The following is a 19,657-nucleotide window of genomic DNA, read 5'->3' as shown; positions in this document are numbered from 1 at the left end:
ACAATTTTTTTACAAGTTTTGATGAAATGAATACAAGATTTTAGGGAGTTTAATAGAACAAAGCTATGGCAGTCCTAAAGGTGAATGATATTTTGAATTTGTTTTCCACTCTCGTTTTCGCCTAATAAAATATTACTAATTTGATTAGCATACAAAAATTTATCAAAAGTAATAGAGATTAGGGAATTTGCCAATTTTTGGTAGTGTATAAATACGAAAAATGGTCTATTCTCCAATTATCCGAAAAGGTAAATGACGAGTAGATATAATCGGGAGCGGGGAAGCGAAGATTGCATTGTCGCAAGTCAGAGAGAACTCAGATGCTGTTGGTTTTTTTCTAGACTCAAAATCAGATGTATCCTCTAGATCATTTCAGCTGACGACTAATAATAAAGTAAAAGCAGTATTAAAAAAACCAGAAACAATACAAAAATAAAAATTACGCTTCTCCCTCATTGTCCAGTAATGAATTTCATTACAAAGAACTGAAGTTATTGTCACAAAAATTGTATGCGTTGACAGCAAAAATACAATCGTTCACTGTCGATGCCACGATACAAATCCACCAATGAGCTTTGTACGAGCAGTTTCAATAAGTGGATAATAAAATTTCAATGTGAATTTAATTTGAATACTTTGCAGACGTTAACTGTTATTTCCTGCTACCGGAACTAAAAAGATAAAAACCAACTCGAAGCAAAAGTTGATTTCAATTCGCTTTTTAAAATAGGACACCGTTTGACATTTTGCTTTGAAAATTTAGGTCATATTTTGTGCTGACTTTTACCTGAATAGAAGATATACAGAAGTTTACTCCACAAACCCTGACCCCCAAAACACTTTTTCTTTTAACTTCAAAATATACATGATAAATTATTTTAATGGCTTTTTCAAAACTCTTTTGTCAGTGAATAACCGAATTTTTTTCTCTTTTAACAAATTTCGAATATTGGGTTGCAATTTGTTAAAAGAAATTTGTCATATTAAAGAAAAAATATTTATTTTATCCTTAAAATGCCCAGACCTGGAAAACAATCAAATATTAGTATAAGAATCTTGCCGCGACTCAAAACGAACTTTCTAGCTAGTCGGAACAAGTTCACAAGCATCTCTGCATCAGTCTCGTCTCAGTATTTAATCAATGTTTTATGCATTATGTTGTGATTGTGTGAGTGGGTGAATCTTATCGGGAACCGAACCCGAACCTTATGTATGCTTTTTAACTAAGCTCTTATTTATTTATTTGGGAAAAAATCAACAGTTTTTACATATATTGCATACAGAAAATAAAAATAAATATAAACTAAAATTGTGAAAACAGTCAAAATAAATTTTCCACGGTTATGAAAGCTATTGATTAAGTACATTAAAGGTATCAAAATCAAAGCAATTTAAACATTGAGAAATGTTAGGCACTTAGAAGTTGCAAAAAAATAAAAATACATATTTGTGTAAATATGGTTACAAAAGAAAACTAAATTTAAAGTAAATAAATTTAAATTTAAAGAATTAGAAAAGAATACAGCTACATAAAAATAATCTAAAAGGTACAAAATTTAACTATGAACATACATACATAAGTACTGATATAGTATAACTTAACAGGCGTACTATCTATAAGGAATTTTCCATATTTCATATAGGAGAGATACAAAATTTCTGCTTGACCGGAGAGAACAGAATATTTCAATTGATTAAATTATTATTTTATTCAAGTTTAATGTTAATAGATCAATTGTTTTAATAGCTTTCTTAACTCGTCTACACAAATCAGGTTGTTAGTAAAACTTTGTAACAATTTCGCTAAATAATTTCAGAAATTCCTAAACTTCCGAGTTAGGACGATAAACGAACTATAAATTCTAATAATATGACTCCACATACATAAATCTTGCCCCGTTCCTAAAGATTTTCAGGACATAAAATTTGTCTAGAAATTCCTAAGGCAAGCGATGCGGATAAAATTTATATGAGTTATGCTTTGTAAAAAGAATTGATAAATTGGAAGTACGCCGAAACAATGCTTTAGTCGACCTGCGTTTCAATTAAATTCTCGATTGTCTAGAAGAATTTCAAATGCAATATTGGAATTTTTATCTTTTGTTCAGGCTGTAGTCTCATGAAAAATAAGAAAATCATCAGACTTACCCATTTTAAAACATTTTTTTTTTCAAAATCTCAAAATTAAATAAATTAAGTAAAAATGCGTTTGATAAAAACAATAAATTTCCAAGATATTTTTGTTTGGAAATATTCTTTAAAGTTTTACATAAAATAAAATCGATTTATTTATTTACCTACATCTAGTTTATTACATATTATTTGAGACATAAGTCCCAACTCCGTGGGACTAAAAGTCCTGTGTTGAGATAGGACAAGCAATTAGTTGCCACAGACACATGAGTATATCACCACAAATACAGGTTTAGAAACACAAAAAATATTTTTTTAAAACATAAATATGGCACATCAATATAGTAAACAGTAAACTCAAACATTCAGAAAATCACCAAGGAGTTTCCTACTCAAATCTTTCCAACTAAGGAAAATCCAGTCCTTAACTCCTCGCTTGAAAATAGTTTTTGTCCTTGAGAGCTCGATACGCTCTTCCAAAATATTGAACTCTCTCGGGGCGACAAAAAGAAATGTCTCTGAGCGGAAGTCGTACAGGTTTTGGGTATGACATAATTCGTGCTCTGGAAAAACCTCGTACGGACATTTTACTGAGATCTCTCCTTATTGTTCGTCCAGAAGTGTGTAAGTTTTTCTTTTAGGTACAGTTGTCTCATATCCAGCAACTTCATGTATAGGAACAACCGTTCTGGCGGGATTGCCAACATAGTTGATATGAAATATTTATTTAAAAGGTATTTTTCACACCAGAATTTTGGTGTGGAAAACAGAGTCCAGAGTCCTTGGACTGGTTCCTGAAGCGTAAGACTGGTCATCCTACCTTTATGTTACAAACATTGATCAAGATACGCTGTAATTGGTGTAACAATGCAATGTCCTATGCACTATTAGGTTCGGAAAGGGAATGATGTTGATGATGATGATGAAAATAATATTTTTTTCGACCGGCAGATTACGCCTCTTAAAATTTTGACAAACTGCGGTTGATTGATTCTCATATAAAAAAATTGTATTAAAGTAAATTTTAATCAATTGATTTAAAGATATAAGCAAAAAACTGAGACAGCAAAATTCTAAATTTTTGTTTTTGAAAAGAAATACAACCATTTTAAATTACATAAGTTTTGTAATATTTTTCTTCAATTCTACGTGAAATTATGCCTTGAATAATCTTTAAAAAAAAACTGTAAAAATATTTTATTCCACACCCTTTTTTATGAAATTACATTTAATAATATTTTCTTAAGATGAATATTTTTGTCAAATCGATCGTCAAATCTAATAACGTTAAAATTTTACCATTTTAATAGGAAATGGACAAGTTCTATTTTTATTTTTTGTAAAATGTTCGTAGATTTTTACCGACTTTTAAATACTGGTAGCATTTGAAGTAAATGTGTTTGGTCTCGAAAATATAATTTTCAGTCTTTTCAGACCAAATCGCAACGTCACGTCATCTGGACCGATGTTGACCATAATATTATCACCATCCACTTACATTTAAATGATAGACGCTACAATGCGGCAGCATTCTCAAAAAGAAATACTAACACACGGAACAATAAAATCTAAGTTTTTATAACAATATTACTACAGATGTTTGTTATGGGATTTATGTTATTATCTCTTTAACTAATATTTTAAAAAGTACCCACCCCTGTCACATGAATTAGTCGCAGATGAGTGAAAAAAGAAGCATTTTGTCAACGTCTTGCTACCCTGGTACAGCGAAATAATTACCAATTTGTTTTTTACAGGAGAGAGGCTCATTCAGTACGCCACAGAGAACCTGGTGACTGAGATCCTCATCCACCCTCAGATGAACACGCTGCTGCAGTGCATGAGAAACCTGCTCAGCTCATTTACTCGACACCGTCACATCATACACGCCGGATACACATTCTCCGGAAACGGTTCCTGGATCATGCAGGTAACCTTGTAGTATCTAAATGTAAATGTTAATGTAATAAAAGAATCTGTATTTCAAAATAATGCTTCCCTCAATTATCCACATTAAAATTTAGATTAGTAAGCTATCAAAATTCAATGGATAAGACGCTGTCATTCAAAATAATGTTTTTCTATGACGCCACTTTAAAACGAAATAATGACAAACATAGAACCATAGAACGTAGAACATCAAACAACTTTATTTTATTTTATGTAACTCATTTATGACTTATAGCATAATAGGATAGGAAAGCACTAATAAATCGATATTAAAACCTCTCGAATCTGGTCAAAACCAATAATTAAAATTATTTTTAAAAGGCCCCTCAGGTACCCTAGCGTCAAGTTTTTGAGGAAATTGCGATCTTAGATATAAGCCAATTATATATCTTTAGAATAAAAATGTTTGTGAAAGCAAATGATTCTATCGAATCCCAAAAGGAACACTCCCACACTACCAGAAGTCAAACTAGAGAATGGGTCATGGGGTCTGCCACAAACTCTGAATTTAAGCAAAGAAATTTCAGGTTTCTGGGCCCCCTAAATTTTCAATATGTTACCCAAAAATTGCAAAACTATGACCCGGATTCAATTTAATAAATTTGTAATAAATTGGTTACTGGGTTTAGGTCGAGAAAAATCGGAAAATTTACTCAAAAAGATTCTTACATAATAAATGGTATAAATTAATATTGTATAACTGTATAGTAAATTAACTAGTAGGTAGTAATATGATTGTTTATTTTGCATAAAAATGCCTACCTTAAAACAGGTTGTACCTAGTTAGGCATACTAGACATGATCCAGAGAAATCTATTACCTAACTTTGTATGTAGTAGATAAAGTAATTGTTATTTTTTTAATAAACCATGATTATCATTATTTTTATTATTTTTATTGTTAAAGAACCTTTTCTTTATTTCATAAAAACTTTTTAACCTTTTAACTTTGTTGTTTTATAAATACTACCCTTGATATTTTAAACCTTAAATCCTAGCGCAGTAAGCCACGGTGTTAATAAAGACATGAAATTATACCAAAATTTTGAATACGAATCACGTCATCAATTTTTTATTGTAAAACGGGGCCTTTGTTGAATACGATAAATATAATATAGATGTTCCACTACAATTTTGATGTTACGAAAACCAAAAAAAATTAACACTGTTTAAACCCTAAACAATGTATATTTGATAAGATAATATAAAACAGGGCCTTTGTTGAATACGATAATTATAATATAGATGTTCCACTACAATTTCAATGTTACGAAAACAAAAGGAATTTACCACTGTTTAAACCCTAAACAATGTTTATTTGAAAAGATAATTAATTTAGGCGTTTTCCGTGACGTTTGATCCAAAACAAACGGTGAAAAGTTCTGAATAGATTTTTATTTAGTGAATTTAAACACCTCTAATATCCGCTGTTTCCGAAATTTTCAACCTCTTTTTAAAACTTTTACCCTGGTAATTTTAGATACCTTCGTAGCATTACACAAAGGAGTTTAGATTAGGAGCACGAGAACTAAAAAGTTAATGACTTTTTCTACTCCATATTTCGGTAGCCAAGCAAAAATTATAGGCTTGCTTTAATTTTCCGCACATAAAAGCACAATCTACAATAATTATATGTTCTTATTTAATTTGATTTGGTTTTAACAAAATTTAACTTACTCTTTTACTGTTTGCAAACCTGGTACATTAATAAACATATTTTTTCAATACTTGCTGCATCTACCACATAATTGGCTTGATTTGGGATAAATTTGTGGGTTTAATATTCATTTTATAAAATACCGCAATATATTTTTTAAATGAATATATCCTTAGCAAACTTTTATTTTCCGTTTTATTTATGTACGCTCGTGTGCTAATGAAGCGTTCGTCTTACGGGCAGAATAATAAATGATTAAATTAGATAATAAACTTGCTCTTCATGTGGAACAAAGCAATAGGTCAAAGTTTGTTCTCCAGTAACGAGCACAAATGAAAAAGCTATGTATCCTATATCTATGTAAAATGTTGAAATTGTGTTCCTAGTAGAACCTTCCAGTTTTCCGCATGAATTATTTTTTTAATGAAGAAAACTGAATTATGATCTCTCGCATCTGCTATCCTGGTATCGTAATCGGAAACATAAATAGTTTTTGATTGATTAATCTAGAATTTTAGAAGAATATTTTTCTTTTCAAATTTTTAGTAGAGATCACTATAATGTCCCTGCGTACGGTCGTGATAAAGCAATAAAATATTTTATTTATAAATTATTCGTACAACATTGACATAATAATCATTTTGCATTTGATAAATTAATTTAGGAATTTTAACTGCAATTACTTCACTTATTTTGCTTTTCACAATTGAGAAACATAATTTTAAATTTATAAGGGGCTATGAAATACTGTAAAGAAAAAAAATGTTTTTTCACTTCTTATTAGAAGAATAAAAACTGATTTTGAATTCCCACGAAAACGGTCCATTTCATTGGCCACGCCCCTGATACGTCACGATTTGTGTATTTTTTTTTACTTTGTTTGTGACCTTTTAAATCTAAATAGAACATCGTCACGAATCTTGATGTCACAATATCAAAGTCAAGCATGTCACGTTTTTTTAAGAACATATTGTTTAATTTTTTTTTTTCAAAGTCATGTATGAAAACATTTCTCTTCAATATCCATATTGATTTTGAAAATACAATTAATTTTTCTAAATCCATTTCATATACGCTTGAGATCCTAGGTTCGGTTCTTGGCAGGGTGGGAACATGAAATTAGTTTATTTAAGATGGTTTTAGAGTGAAATATTTTATTGTCCCTGAACTGAAAACCGTAGCGTAAGACTGATCACCTTATCTTACACTTAACATAAAGATTTAAATTTTTTTAAACAGTGCAAAGCTGCTTAAATCTATTTTAACGAAAGAAAGTATTTGGCATTTTTTTTCACTAGTCCGAATCAAATTTGCCCACTTTTTAATTAATCGAGACAAACCCTTGTAAGGGCTTATTCAAATTATCAGCAACCCAATTGCTCAGAAAATGTTTCCGTGAACTGAAGCTGGTTTTCTCCAGCCCGACACTTTGACCTTAAAGTCGGCCATCTTGTTTCAGTTTGAACATGGAATCCAAATTTGGGCAGCTGTATTGACTATTTGGTATTTTATATCTTTTTCCAAGACCGAGAGTTTTAGTCTCTGCAAATACAGAAAAACTAGATGGTCTTTATGTTATTATGTTTTACTTTCAATTTTATTATTTACCAACCATTTTCTCCGAGTGTAAAAATGCCCGTCGGGCGTAAATAAACTAAATGTGTTGCATAATTATTTTTTTTGTTTTCAGGATGGCACCCTTTCCCTGGCGGACTTCTGCGACGCCCTTCAGGAGAATGAAGTCCAGCGCGTTATCCGCGCCTACGAGAACTCCGTAACCATTGACATACACTGCTCTCTGCCTACCACTGAGTGGCAGAAGCTCCCTGACAAATACTTCGCTAGAAAATGCCGCATCAGGATCAACCCATCAGAGGTTCTGGATCCCAAGTGCGAAGCCATTGACAAATTTATTGGTAAAATATTTTCTCTATTACTTTGGATGATTGGAATATTTTTCACGTTAAAATAACATCATTTCTGTGTCCGGGTGGACAGCGTCGTGGCTTGGGGCAAGCCAGGTGGGCGGCTGCTAGAGGCGCAACCCTAAGGGGGGCGAACTTTGCAGATCCACTGCCATCTTTCCTCTTTCTCATCCTGAACATAAGTTTTGGGGGGCGCAAAATTTCAATCTTGCCAGCGGCGCTCATGACCCTAGCTACGACACTGTGGGTGGACTAAAAAATGAGTTTTGACGGTGAAATAGAACCAGAACTGTGGTCGAATGACTGCGACTCGATGGCTACTCTCAGATAATAATCCTGAAAGGGAAAATCGAGTGGTGGTATATCCGCCTCGTGGTGAAATGGTTGGCGAGGTCGCCTGCCATGCTTAAGGTTCAATTCCTAGTAGGGTGAACGTAAAATATGGGTGGTTTTGGATTGGCACTTGAAGCGTATGACTAATTACTTAACCTCCCGTATTACAAAAATTATCAAGATACCATGTAATACAATACCCTATGCACCACTGAGTAAGGAAATGGGTATAATGACTTACAGGTAAAAATTTCTTTCCATCTTGGTATAGAAGGTATTTTATACTGAAGGTACTGTTATAATTTAAAAAACCAAAATTTAAAATTACTTATTCACAATCAATCTTCACATGTTACAGTGACGTCAGAAGCTTGCAAAGCACTGACCCCCACCACAAAGAAGAATTGTTGCCTCATTTTAAAGTTTTTCCGAGATTTACATTACTGCCCACTTCTTCTCCGAAGCGATTCAAAGTTTGCATTTTTTAAAATTGATATTCATTTTGCAAATATTTTGAGTATGTCCAAATGTTTGCAGACAGGCTGAATTTCCTCCCTAGGAAGTTATTTAGATTTAAAATTGTAGCAACAGAGATAGAAAACATTTTATAAAAGGAAATATAAATGTCTAGGCTAATGACCTGTCATTGGCTGATTTGAGTGGCCACTTCAACTGATGGAAGAATTGAAGGAATGTAGATGTTCAAATATAGTAAAAATAGTGTATGTTACAGTGTGTTAAGTGGCCACTTAAACCAGCCAACAACAGGTCATATTTATTTTTTTAAATATTTATTTTGGATAATTTATATAGCGCATTTTTGTAAAAATCACCTCAAGGGCGCTGTTCAATAAGCATCCCAACAGGCTTTGCAGCTACAGAGCGCATAGGCGGTTAGGAATCTTGCTCTGTAAATGGAAGACTAGACTTCCATATTCCCTTTTTAAAAGTGTTTTCCCTCTCTGTTGCAACAAATTTAGGTTTTTATTTTATTTAATTCACTTTTAAATCACACAAATATGTTGATATTAAAATAATAAAACCATAATTCAGTTATCACTATAATACTACAATATTATAGTGTGGTTTTATTATACAATATTTATTTTATTTTTATTTATTTTTGCACCACAACAGGCCAGGTGGCCCAATTACAGTGGTGAATTACATCACAAAACACCCAGGCTTGATAAAAATCACATTTTAATTTTAGTGTTCTCACCGAGAATCGAACCCTAAACCTTCCGTGCGTGAGTCAAGCGTCGTGTAGCGCAATATATTGCTTACATCTCAAAATATTAGACATCTCTATGAATTTATTTAAATTATGCGAGCCTTTTCATGACATCTGTGTGTTTTCAATTTGTCACCACATAAACGTAATCTTTATTTGCTGAATAAAGAAACCTCTTAATTTTATTTATTATCATCTACTTACCCCGTAATTATTTCGATTCGAATTCCTGAGTAGCGAGTTTTTGCTGTGCCATTATCTGAACTGGCTTCTGAGTCGCTAGATTCATAACTCGTTTCTGAGTATAGTTAGTGGGAAACTATTCCCTAAAGCTATGTTCAGTTGAAACAGCAGAATCCAGGGTGAGATGCAATTACCATATGAATGTAAATCATCACTCGCTAGTTGCGAACGTCGGCGTCGGCTGCTAAACTCAGTTATAGTTCAAAACATCAAAATATAGAGACGTGCAAAGTTCTGAGTTTGCAAAGCCATATTCATAAAATGTAGATGAATTTCAAAGCGATTCATTGATTCTAAAAACTTGTTTGTGATTTTTAAACAATTAACTTCAACAGTAAAAATACTTATATCAAAAAAATCAGTACGCACCTTGTATATATAAATATCAACCACTCTACGCATAATATCGTAACTCACAAATCGCGATTTCACAGGAGAAGAATTAAAAAATATTTTTGTACCGTATAAGTTAAATATTAATCGATTAAACAAAAAAAATTGTAGGAATTTTTTTAAAAATGCACGTAGGTACGATACTATAGTTTGGAAAAAACAAAAAGTAAAATACAGTATAAATGATATTATTTTTAGTAAAAAACCGTTAAGTTAAATTGTGGTACGAATTGTATGTGATGACATATGATGAATATTTAGTACTCACAAACGATGTATAGAATACGTTGTTATTCTGTATATTATAACAAATATGAAATATTAGTGCTTAAATCAAATTAATATAATATCATTTACTGGTTTATTACATCAAGCATTTTGCGGTCATTTATACAAATAAAGGTTTTGGTTATTATATGATGAACTTGTTATAGGAGTTTCTATTTTACGGAGATGAGATTTAGTTTCTAAGGCTTAATCACGTTTGTTGTGCTCTGATTAGCTTAACTCTTTTATTTTTCACATAAGTAGAATTTATTTTGGAAAAAAAAACACAATACACGCTGTAGACATCCGTTTAGTCCGAAAAACACAATCGTAACTGATACTTACGCCGTTTCCGGTCATCTCTTTTATCCCGCCAAAATTATCGCTAGAGTTCGTATAATAGTATACTTTCCAATAAATATAAGATAAGACAAGCCTCAAAGTAGAGGCTTAGCGGGTTATCCCTTGAAATAAAAAATTACAGTATGAGTCTCACAATAAACGGAACTAATTGCAAAACGTTTTTTCTTCGTCGGAACTAAAAATATAATAGACGAAATTCAATTAAAACTCAAAATCAACCATTTGTGGGTTACGATATAATGCGTGTGAGGGGTTGGTACGTTAGTTGTTTTTATTAATAAATTATCAAAATAAATCGTTTTGATCACTATCCAAAATTTAAATAAACAGTTTTTAATATAAAGATTCTTCTGGCAAATTGCATTTTTTACATAAAAATTCTTGAATTTCTAAATGTTTGAAGCCATTAATTATGCCGTCGTTATTTTAAGATAAATATTTACTTTTAATCAAGTGAAATTCTCAGAACTCAGCTTCTATTATTAATCTCATATTTTAGTCTACAGTTTTTATAACAACCATTCTACCCTTGGGACAAATTAATTAGAATTGACTCAATATTATCTTGCTTCTAGAAACACGACGCAGAAGCAAGGCAATAAAATGATAATACATCTTGTATTTTTAGATTAGATTTGAAATAGCGTTCATATCAAATCTCAATTTAATTAAATGAAGATGGATATTAATCAATTTTAGAATTTAAGAGATCTGTTTTTATTGAGACCTCATAGATTAAAAAAAAAATTTAAGTCGTAGTCAATTCATTCATACCAGCAAACATATTATTGTAATGGCTGATAGATAATTTATGTTTCACAAATTATTATATTTTTTGATGAAATTAATGTGAGAATATTTTTTAAATCCAATATCGCTGAATACAAAAAAAACTCAATATGAAATAACATGCTTTGGGAATCAATTAATTTCAATTACTTTTCATGCTTTATATCAAAGTAAATCTCGATATTATATTGAGCTTTTACTTATTTTCCCTGGCCTCTGTGTACCGAAAGGAAAGGAAAAACCACTCTTTGTTCGGTCATGGGAAATATAATTTTTCGACAAACAATATTTTCACTATCAACATGATTCTGAAGAGTTTAATCAATTCTACAATAACATAAATAACAAACTAAATATAAATAGTATCTAAATTTGGTGCAACAGAGAGGGAAAACATTTTATGAAGTAAAAGTTGAGGTCTAGGCATTTACTGGGCTTATGACCTGTCGTTCACTGGTTTCAGTGGCCATTTTACACACTGTGTAACATTCACCATTCTGCCTATGTCAAAACATCCACATTTCCTCAAGTGTTCCATCTCTTGACTTTTGTGGAGTAAAAAAGCGGAAACCTTTATTATGTCGGTGAGATGAGAAAATGTGGATGTTTAAACAAAGGAATGGTGAATGTTGCACAGTGTGTGTAAAGCGGCCACTTAGATTTCTTGAGTCTTCTCTTTCTTATGGAATAATTGGATGGGGAGGAGCCTATAATAATCATACTAACAAGTTCATTTTTGTATAATTCATTGCCCAAATAAAATTATGTTCAAAACTCATTTATTTATGGTAGCTGCTCCAAATTGTCCCCATTTAGATATTTTTAATAAAAAAAAATTTAACTTCAAAAAAAACTTTTTGAAACACTAAAATAAAACATTTGTCAGTGTGTAATAAGTTTATATTCCTTTAATTATGTTATTTTATTGTAATTTCAAAATTTTGAATTGGTCAACTATATTATGAAAATCCCTCTCCTCCGCTCCTCCATTCTATTTCCTCATCCCTTAACCTTCTTACAAGCTCTTTTTTTTCTCATGTCTTTTATAATATATTGTTTTTCTCTTTACTGTGTAACACGTTCTGTCATTATATTTGTGAAAAACTTTAACTGGATGTATGCACTATTTTTTTTTTTTTAATATTTTGTATTATTATATAACAACTGTTGTTTTTCCTTTATAAATAAAAATAAAAATTTTAAGACCTTAGAAACCGTACAAAAACTAATTTTTAAAATTATACTTTATAAAAATTCAACTTTTCCATCCAACCAATTATTTCACGAAGCTGATTTTTTTAAGCTACCAGAAATTTCTGGCCAGCAATCTCTAAAATATATTTTATATGTGCCAACATTTATTTTCCTACAAAATTTTATAAATCTAGTCAAAGATTGCATAGTTTACTTGAAATCCCCTATTGTAAATCCAGACACGGGCAAAGACACTCATTTTTCATAGCTATAAAACTGTTCAATGATTTAATAACACCAGTAAGCAACAAAAAAATAGTGTTCTAATATTAGCAGTGTTTTTTTTACTTTTTGATATCCATCGTATTCTTCCAGAAGACTTTATTTAAACATAAAATTAAATTATTTCATTTAAATTATTTATTGACAATTTTTGATGGAATTCCATTGTAATGATGTAATAACTTATATTTCCAAATAAGTTATTAATTTTAAAAATACTTGGTACACTTCCACTCTTTAATTTTGACCAATTAGCGCTTTCACCTTCTAATGGGCATCTTCAGACTGGTTAAATTAAATGTTTACCCACACACAGGCCATGCTTTTGTGTTTTTTTTTGTGTTAATGAAATAGTTTTTTTTTAAATTTGTAACTTATGTAAACCTTTTGTAAAATGCAAAGAAAAAAGAAAAAAACCTGCCTGTTACAAACATTTGGACGTACTTAAAATAGTATTCGTTAAATAGTGTTGATTATTTTTATAGCACCAACTAAAGGGCTTCATTGTACGTGTATTTCATATTTTTACATGTTTTGCGTGACCTTTGAGAGCTTCATTACGTAGAAGCTTTTATCCGAGCTACCTTCTTTCTTCTGAGAACAGTGTCCTTTTCACTAGGTCTGACGCAAGGTTTATTTTTGTTACAGCTTACGTCGAGCCTTACTTAGTGCCCGCAAGCATTGAACAGTTGCTCGAGTCAAGTGACATTGTGGGCAATATCCGATTTAGCCACCCCACGCTGTACGTTTTCCCAGGTGGGCAGGGAGATGCTGCCCTATTTGGAATTAATGGATTCAATATGTTAGGTAAGTTACTTATACAATGGTATTTGCTTCTGGTATTAATTGACTAAAGACGTAGTTGAATATTTCTAAAGGACATTAATAGTAATATTTGGCTGATTTATACAGCTCATTTTTGTAAAAAAATCACCTCAAGGGCGCTTTACAACTTTATTTATTAAACTTACATTAAAAACTCAACGTAACGTAAACTCTGTATCTTAAAGCTGGACGTCACATTTTTTGCGAAATTGAGTTATAAATGTCATTTTGGTCATATATTCATATTCTCTTCATGCTAAAAACATTGGAGTCTTCCGGTATACCACTACTGAAATATCTTGTTCCAAAACACCAGTAGTGCAGTAATAATATTCATGCTTTCAACAAAATTCAACGGTTTGCTGGTATTAAAGCAGTGGATACCGAATAAATTCCACCATTTTTAAAACAAACTACTTCTGACGAGTTTTGCGAGAAATTTTGCACAAGATTAAGTCTAATTGTCATAATCAATGTCATTTCTTTTACCGTTAATTTCATTATTTTACTATGCCTTTTTTCACATGCTGTTTACTTTCAATAACTGTTTTATTGCTATTCATATCATGTCAATAAATTTACATTTACCTGTTATTTTCATGTAGAATTAATATTTTAATTAATGACACCTAGTTCAATGTTTTTGCCGAAGTACAGTTTATAAATTCATTATTTTTAATTTAATATTTTACATTACTGTTTATACTAAAGTCCGAGGATGAACTAAGGCGCGGGCCGAGCGATTAAAACAAAAAACATTGAAGTCCCATAGTTATTTAATAGTCAATATTTTAAATGCTTTTTTCTTAAATATTCATATGATAAATCCAAAAAAAATAGCAATTAATTGGGTTTTTACTTCGAAAGATACATTTGAAACAGTTTTACAACTTCGAACCGCTCTTCTGAACAATTTACCAAATGTGACTTCCAGCATTTCAGCTTTAAGGTACAGAACTCACATTTAACTAAACTTAAATTACATATATTTTTTGATTTAAAACCGATGGTATGACAAATGAAAGAAATGAGATTTTAGTTGAGATCTGAAAAGACTGGGGCTATCTATGATTCGCAAGTGTGAAGGTAATAGTGAAATTTCCCTTTTTTTAAAAACATTTTTAAAGTAATAGGGATCTCTGAAATACTGTCCAGAAAAAAAAAAGATTTTGCTACTTATTAGTGGCATGAAACATGTTTTTAAATTTGTAAATTTGAATTCCCGCAAAAACGATCATTGCATTGGCCACGCCCCTAATACGTCACGATTCATGTTTATTTTCAACTTGGTTCCAATCCATTCGATTTTTTTTTTTAGAACATCGTCACGAATTTTGACGTCACAACTATCAATGGCAAACATGTCGCTTTGTCTAGTGATTTTTTTTTCTTTTTTCAAGTCATATTTAAAAACATTTCTCCGCAATATCCATATTCATTTTGAAAATACAATTAATTATTCTAAATCCATTTCATATCTTAATCGGTATTCGCAGTATGTGATATTACCCTATTGGTTCCAGACAGAGGGGCCGGCAACGGCAAAAGCACGATCTTCGAACTTATTCTTTGGGCAGCTTTTCTTGACACGTTTTTTTCTGTAATACATGGGTCCGATGGATATCTTGGAGCCATTTCATGAAGGGATTTGCACACTGCCCAGCAAAGCTTGTATTTTATTATCTCTGGGCTTTTTAACCAGTGCAAGTCTCGAAGATGTTGTGAGATGTGAGAATATTTTTTTTTTCGTAATTAACATTGCTGCTGCATTGAAAACAGTTTGGTATTGTATGGGAGATTTGCGTATGTTCAATGAAATGTAATGACAGTAATCTAGACGAGAAAAGATATAAGTATTCACAAAGCTTTAGTTGCGTTTATAGAAATATTTCTTCGTACTGCTTTGATTTGTCTTGTTTTAATTTATTCAAGGTTCGAATAGACAATTTTTACCAACGGCATTTCTGAAAATTAATTCATTTATAGTTATGCAAGAAACATATTTGACAGGATTTTTTAACTGCTGTAGGTAAAGGACTTACAAGTATTCTCAGAAAATAAAAAAAATACGAGTATTATATCTTTCAATATTTTTATTTAATCTTCCGATCTGTTTTATTTTTTTTACTGAAAAATATATCATTTGTCATCTTTTATTTTGCTTACACAAATTAAAAGCGTAGGTATTCTTATAAAAATATTATTTTTATTTTTTCAGAAGATATTTATAATTTTTATCGCTCTTCTTTCTATGTAACTTGTCTTTCATTTTAACTTTTTTTTACGATATATGTATATTAACTGGTATAAAGGTAATGAAATAATTTTAATTTCATCATTAAATTAAATAATGCAAATGAATATCTCGACCCGGCTTGTTCCCAGTGAGGTATTTACACGTAAAAAAATATATTATAATAAAATAACTACATATATACCTAAATTAATTATAGTAAAGTACATGCTATAATTATTTTTTTAATTACGTGATATCTTGGTTATAAGGAATATATTAAATTTGTGATATTAAAACCTTGTACTAGATTTATATTTTCCATAATGTATGATGTTAGAAAAGTTAATACAAACCCTGGTATCGCTAATCTTAATTAACATCTGTTAGATAGGGTTTTAGTTTATATAAATGTGAAGGAGATCAGTAAATCAAATATATATATAGTACTTTTACACCATAATATTATTAAAATGGCAACATGATTGTACCTATCATTATTTCTTGAATTAATCCGTAATATCCTATGATTATTTTTTGCGTTTTACGAGAGATAAATCTTTCTCCATAGGGATCTTTCTACGCATCTTAACATTAAAACGCGATTTAAGTACGTAATATCGATAGTTTTCCTTAAAACAGATCATTATTTCATTTAGGGCTCTCTGGCGATGTTTGGAGATTTTATTTTCATATTTGTCATAATTATCTCATTTCAGTACAGAAAAAAAAACTTAAAATGTCAAATCATTTTTTTGTTGATTTATATTTATGATTGTTATTTCATAAGACGTGTACTCAATCGTTAGATTTTATAAGAAAATAGCATTGATACACATTGTATCTACACTAAATATTATGCAAGCGCAAATTTGTCGATCCGAGAAAAATGCAACGAATTCATTTCTTTTACGTGTCAAATGACAACTGACTGCGAAACGCACGATTTGACAGTAAATAGCCAGAACTGTCATGAAACGAGAACGTAAACCAACATTTCGAAATTGTTTAAATCGAAGATTGATTTGATGTAAATATTAATATCCCAAACACAGGTACTAAATGGATAAACAGAAAATGTTTTTAATGATGATAGAAAAAAAAAACTATTTATTTTAAAAGTAATACCTACATGTTCATTGTGATAGGCTGTTAAATTTATATTTTAACGGGTATTAATATACGGGCTTGCTAGAAACGCTACCTGGCAATAACCCAATACAAAGATCCCTCCTCCTAATTCTATATTATCATGATCCTCCGGGTTTGATATGCTGAAATTTTAATTCCGTCGCTTATTCACAAGAACAAATAATTAAAGAGGATTCGCGGGAGATGAGAAAGTCGTTTGAATTACGAGGCGGTCGGTCAAGGATTACAAGAATTTATCACGACACCCACAAAACAACGGCTTCATGAAACGAAGGATTAAAGGATAATAAATTGCGGTCCTTAAATGGTAAACGGTTAATTTATTCAGCATAGAAATCTAACAAAATTAAACGTATTTGATGATATTCAAACACATTATGTCTTTATTGTAATTAGAAGTAGGTACCTACGAACGTGCGTCTTTAAAAACATACAATAAAATAATCACAACATTATTTTTGGTACGTGTATTTTGTACATACACAAATCTGGATTTCTCCCAAGGGGGAGTAGGTATATATTTTTATTAATATCCCTACAGAGATGAGGTAGAATTTTTTCGAATTCAGGATTATGGATATTCGAGCGTTTACAGGGCTTATGACCTGTCGTTGGTCGAATATCCATAATCCTGTGACCTGTCATTGCTCGAATATCCATAATCCTGAATTTGAAAAAAATCTACCTCATCTCTGTAGGGATATTAATAAAAATAAAATAGTCAATAAACATAATCATTTATTGGACAGAATTATGAGAATATCGCAAAAAAAACTCGGCAATTTTAATTATACCAATATACGTATTTATTCCCAACAATTAAAAATGTCATTGTTTTTTAACATTTGCATATGAAATCTTTGATGGGCGGACATAAATAGTATAAGTTAGTGCAAATTTGTAATTTGTCGAGAGAGCAAAAAAAGTGTTATAAACCCAATTATTTAGCTCCAGAACTGATATTTTGTAAATTGTATTATTATTTACTGATCAATTTACTTGTTTCTAGAACCACATCCGAGAAATTTCCACAAATAACATAAATATTCTAGAAATTGAAAAAAAAAACTAATATTTTGTTTTCATCAATATCTTACATTACAATATTTGAGTTTGTCCAAATGTTTGTAGACAAAAGACTGGATTTCACCCCCCCGGGAGTCATTAAGATTAACAAATTACAACAGGGATGGAGAATACCTTAAATAAGGGAATATAGAAATCTAGGCATTTACACGGCTTATAACCTGTCATTGGCTGGTTTAATTGGCCACTTTACACACTGTGTGACATTCACCATTTTGCCTATGTTTGAACATCCATATTTCTTAAATTTTTCCATTTGTTGATTTTAGTGAAGTTAAAGAGCTGAAACCTTTATTGTTGTGAAGAGATTAATCTGACTAAATTATTTTACTTACTAGGCAACGTCTGAAAACAATTTTTCAATTTTTTATAAGCCCTGTAAATGCCTAGACTTCCGTATTCCCTTATTTAAGGTATTCTCTATCCCTGTTGTGATTTTTAAACTATCTTACATGTTTATTAAAAAGTGTTTTATGTATACATGGCACGAACAAAAGTGAAGCCGATATATGTTATAATAATTATCTTGACTGAAAGGCAAGAATAATCTAAAATGATAAAGTTAATGGTAGATAGCCAATAAAATAGACTAACTGTAAAACTTATTTGAAGTCCAATAAAAACAAAATGGCTGTCATTATTTTCCTAGACAAGAAATGTTTTCCTTCCCCTATAATTGAATACGAAACGAGTAACTAGTTTTCCAGTTCTGGCCAAGAAACTTGGTAGTGCCTTATATCCAATATTATGAAGGGGTAAGTGAGTTTTGCATTACACACGTGGACTATAATCCGATACAGGATAACTTTTAACACGCCAAGTTTTAAGCTTATTTAAAGTTTTACAAGTGAAGAAACGAGGATTTGATATGCAGATACGGAAGCGTGCAAATGTCTGTATTTAACTTCATTCTATATGAATGTTTAAATCTCATTATCTAACGGTCCGATAATAATGCATCCTTTCCGATGTTCGACCCAGTTACTTATATCCTAGTTTTTTTATTCGATTTCATAATAATTAATTACTATTTCATTAACATATTACAACAGAGATGAAGAACATTTCAGAAAAGGTAATATAGAAGTCTAGGCATCTACAGGGCTTATGACATGTCATTGGCTGATTTAAGTGGCCACTTTACACACTGTGTAACATTCACCATTCTGCCCACATTTGAACAACTACATTCTTTCAATTCTTTCATCTGTTGATGTTTGTGAAGTAATGTTATCAGCTCCCCAGGGAGTTGAATCCAGTCCTTGTCTACAAAAATTTGGACAAACTCAAAATATTGTTCATATTTTATTTATATTTTAATGTAAGTACAACAATATAAGCACTTATTGCTAAGAATATATTCTACGTAACTTAAAACCGACTTTTGATTTAACATTTGTGTTACGTTTTTTGTTCATTGCCGAAGATTCAGAATAAAAGACAACGAACAAAAGAATTATAACTATCGGCCATTGAAATAAATATTACTATTTTTATTAATCAGAGGCGCATCTGGTGTGGTCGCTTTTCACAAATAATGCTAAGGATATTTTTTTCCATGATTTCTTACAGTATCTTCCTGTATTAGCTATCATTGCT

The 19,657-nt window shown here is 30.9% G+C and overlaps 1 protein-coding gene across 1 annotated transcript in view; it reads left to right on the top strand.

Annotated features, from left to right (window-relative positions):
• The window catches only part of futsch (microtubule-associated protein futsch), a 242,363-nt gene that overhangs the window by 170,768 nt on the left and 51,938 nt on the right, over positions 1-19,657 (top strand). The window contains exons 3-5 of the mRNA XM_088226424.1: positions 3,891-4,063; positions 7,430-7,655; positions 13,411-13,569. Of these exons, the coding sequence (XP_088082550.1) occupies positions 3,891-4,063; positions 7,430-7,655; positions 13,411-13,569 (558 nt within the window). The remainder of the gene's footprint in view (positions 1-3,890; positions 4,064-7,429; positions 7,656-13,410; positions 13,570-19,657) is intronic.

Source organism: Micrasema longulum, unplaced genomic scaffold (genome assembly GCF_059751315.1).
Source record: "Micrasema longulum isolate JH-2025_06_02 unplaced genomic scaffold, ASM5975131v1 h1tg000430l, whole genome shotgun sequence".
Lineage (NCBI taxonomy): Eukaryota > Metazoa > Arthropoda > Insecta > Trichoptera > Brachycentridae > Micrasema > Micrasema longulum.
This window is presented reverse-complemented; position numbering and strand designations above follow the sequence as displayed.